Raw genomic sequence first — 2,674 nt, forward strand, 5'->3', positions numbered from 1 at the left:
AAAAATCTCAAGCTTGACGTGGATACAGACAACCTAGCCGCTGAATGAAAATCTGTAACTGTGCCACATCCGTTTATAACCTCAACAAGGGAAATTTAATTTGTTTATGGCAATTCTGCAGTCGCTGGGTTTTATTGACGGCCAGCCGTGTGCAGGTTTTTTTTTTTTTGCAATTCATAAAATGTGTCAAGCCAAGCGAGCAACATTGTTGTGTGTAAGTTTGGATAGCGATTGTGCAGTGGTATTCCTGGTCAAGTGCACACTGATCACACAATGGCCAACAAAATCTTTTGAGTTTTTTCCAATACCGCTTTTGTTGAATGAAAGATTGAGTTCAACTCAATGAAACGTGTGTAGCTCTTGATGACCAGAGTCCTGAAAACTGAAATTGTTCTTCAGACTCAAAATAATTGTTCCAAAAAGTTTGCCCTTAAGCAACACCTTTTTTCCAAATTACAATGTAAATTGCAAGTCTCCATCTATATTGTAAATTATCATGATATGAAATTTGACAAACTTGTTTTATTTTAACCATAGGCCTAAAAATATGAAGTCTGAAGTTACTTGGCCATACAAAACTTTGCAGGTTGGTAATTTAAAGAAAATGATTCAGAAAAAAATGTGCTTTCTACACTAAACATGGTAACTAGTATAATATTGGACTTGGAACGAACACTGTTTTTTCAACTGGAGTATCATTCGTTTGTGAAAGATCGTCGCTCACTTATTGCGTCACGACACGGCTAGCAAAACAACACCAGTATCAGACTATCGGTTATTAATCATTCAGATATCACGCTATTAAAAGATTGCCAATTTATCAACACAATATTTGCCCACAAAACAAAAGCTGCCTGGTCAGGCATGCATGTTGTGTACATTTGTTTGCCTTATGACTACGAGGTTGTGTTTTAGTTGTCACACAACTATCATCATGATCATATGTAAACTCAGTGTGTGTCCTTTGCAAATTTAGCATTGGTGGCTACAATTTTAATCTGGTATTTCTCCTACTACTATCAGTTAAAACCTTTATTTGGAAAACTTTTTTGTTTTGTATTTCAACATCAGAATTACTAGTAGTGGAGGCTTAAATTGTATTTTTAATTTATGCACTTACAATTAATAAGACAAACAATAACCTGTTTGCAAAATTTAACTGAAGTTAAATTATTTGTTATAACCATTAATGAAATTATCAGAAGTTTCAATTTCAGTGTTCTTTTAATTTGTGTTCTTTTAATTTTTGAATGTGTACATAAAAAGACAAAGTTGTGGTGTTGGTTTTTTATAGGGGGATTGATTTTTACAATTAGGCTACTTTGTAATTGTTAATTTGTAAATCCTGCCAGCATAAGCAGTTTTTGGCTTTTGAACATTAAAACAAGCGCTTGACTTCAATTACAACAGATTGAACATCGATACATCTACCAAAGACTCTGAAGAAGAAAAAAATCCTCACAATTTATTCAGAAATGCTAATTCACTAAGCAAAACCAGTTTCTTGTAGTCGTAATTTACGGGGAAATTTCCGACTCATTTGATGCACACCTGTTTTGTTAAAATCTTTCCGCAATCTTTCTGTACGCATATGCAGCCCATTGTGTCAAAAAGACAAGTTCCTTACCTTGCCGTGGTACAATCTTCGTACAGGATGTCGAACTCTTTCCTGGTAAGCAGTTTACAACGATTGACTCCGGGCTGGATGGCCCCCAAGCCCCGCAAGATTCGGACCTGCTCCACGTTACAAACCACGGGGATGATGTTGAGCCGCTTCAGCTTGGTGTAGACCGTGTGCAGGCCGCCGACTAGGTGCCGGAGGAACAGATCGAAAGCCTGGGGCAGGCAGATCATGAGATCGCCGGCGATGGTGAAGCTGGCTACTTTGGCTCCCCGGTACTCGATCAGCTTGCACTCGTTGTTGGCCGGGTCCGAGCTGACCGGCGGAGGGGTGCTGTACGCCACCTTGTCCAGCTTGTACAACACGCTGGTCGGCGGGACCTGAGTAGGTGGTGAGTTCATCATTCTTGTACCGTCCACTCAAACGAGATGTCCAAAGAAGTTCGGAGCTGGAGTTTTTTTACTTCACGAAGAATCAAGCAGAGGTAATAACAGTACCACCACGCTGCAATCGCCGATGCAACTATGCCCAAGTTCCCGGGCCGCTTCTATTGTTAATGTTTCCACCGTCTTCTTACCACCACTACCACCAACGAAACACACGCAGCAACAAGAGTGGTTTGATTGATAATGTCCTGTGCACGATTTTGCCGAATTTCATTTGCAAATCAATCCCTCCTTGTGTGTACAGTGATCGCCTATGCAAGTGTGTGTACAGACCGCGATCAGTGCGCGTAATGTGCACATATTTCTCCTCGTGGTTTGTGTTTTGTCAATGAATGAAATGAACACATTATTATTGGACGTGCGACGCACTTTCACGCACGTGGGGTCAGAGGGTCACTCCACTTTAGAATAGGGATGCGTAACGGAGACTCGGCGGTAATTAATTGGGCACCTGTTTCAACTAGCTTGTACCTTTTCTCGAATTTTCGCGTAGTATTAGTAATGTCATATTTTTTTTAATGTTCAAACTCACAGCTATCATTCTTCAGAAGAACCGGTCTCCACTTCAAAAAGTTCTCACTCCGCACTCGAGGCATTGTCTTTTGGA

The 2,674-nt window shown here is 40.2% G+C and overlaps 1 protein-coding gene across 1 annotated transcript; it reads right to left on the reverse strand.

Annotated features, from left to right (window-relative positions):
- Positions 1-1,608: 1,608 nt before the first annotated feature.
- On the reverse strand, positions 1,609-2,424 carry LOC119728766 (dachshund homolog 1-like). Its single transcript, XM_038201145.1, has one exon. It carries the CDS (start codon positions 2,023-2,025, stop codon positions 1,624-1,626), a length of 402 nt encoding a protein of 133 aa, XP_038057073.1. The 5' UTR covers positions 2,026-2,424; the 3' UTR covers positions 1,609-1,623.
- Positions 2,425-2,674: the final 250 nt, after the last annotated feature.

This window comes from Patiria miniata, unplaced genomic scaffold, assembly GCF_015706575.1.
Source record: "Patiria miniata isolate m_02_andy unplaced genomic scaffold, ASM1570657v1 HiC_scaffold_20, whole genome shotgun sequence".
NCBI classification, from domain to species: Eukaryota; Metazoa; Echinodermata; class Asteroidea; order Valvatida; family Asterinidae; genus Patiria; species Patiria miniata.

What these genes read in the sequence shown, in the direction of transcription:
- LOC119728766 (XM_038201145.1), bottom strand. Translation starts at nt 2,025, where the DNA reads ATGATGAACTCACCACCTACTCAGGTCCCGCCGACCAGCGTGTTGTAC.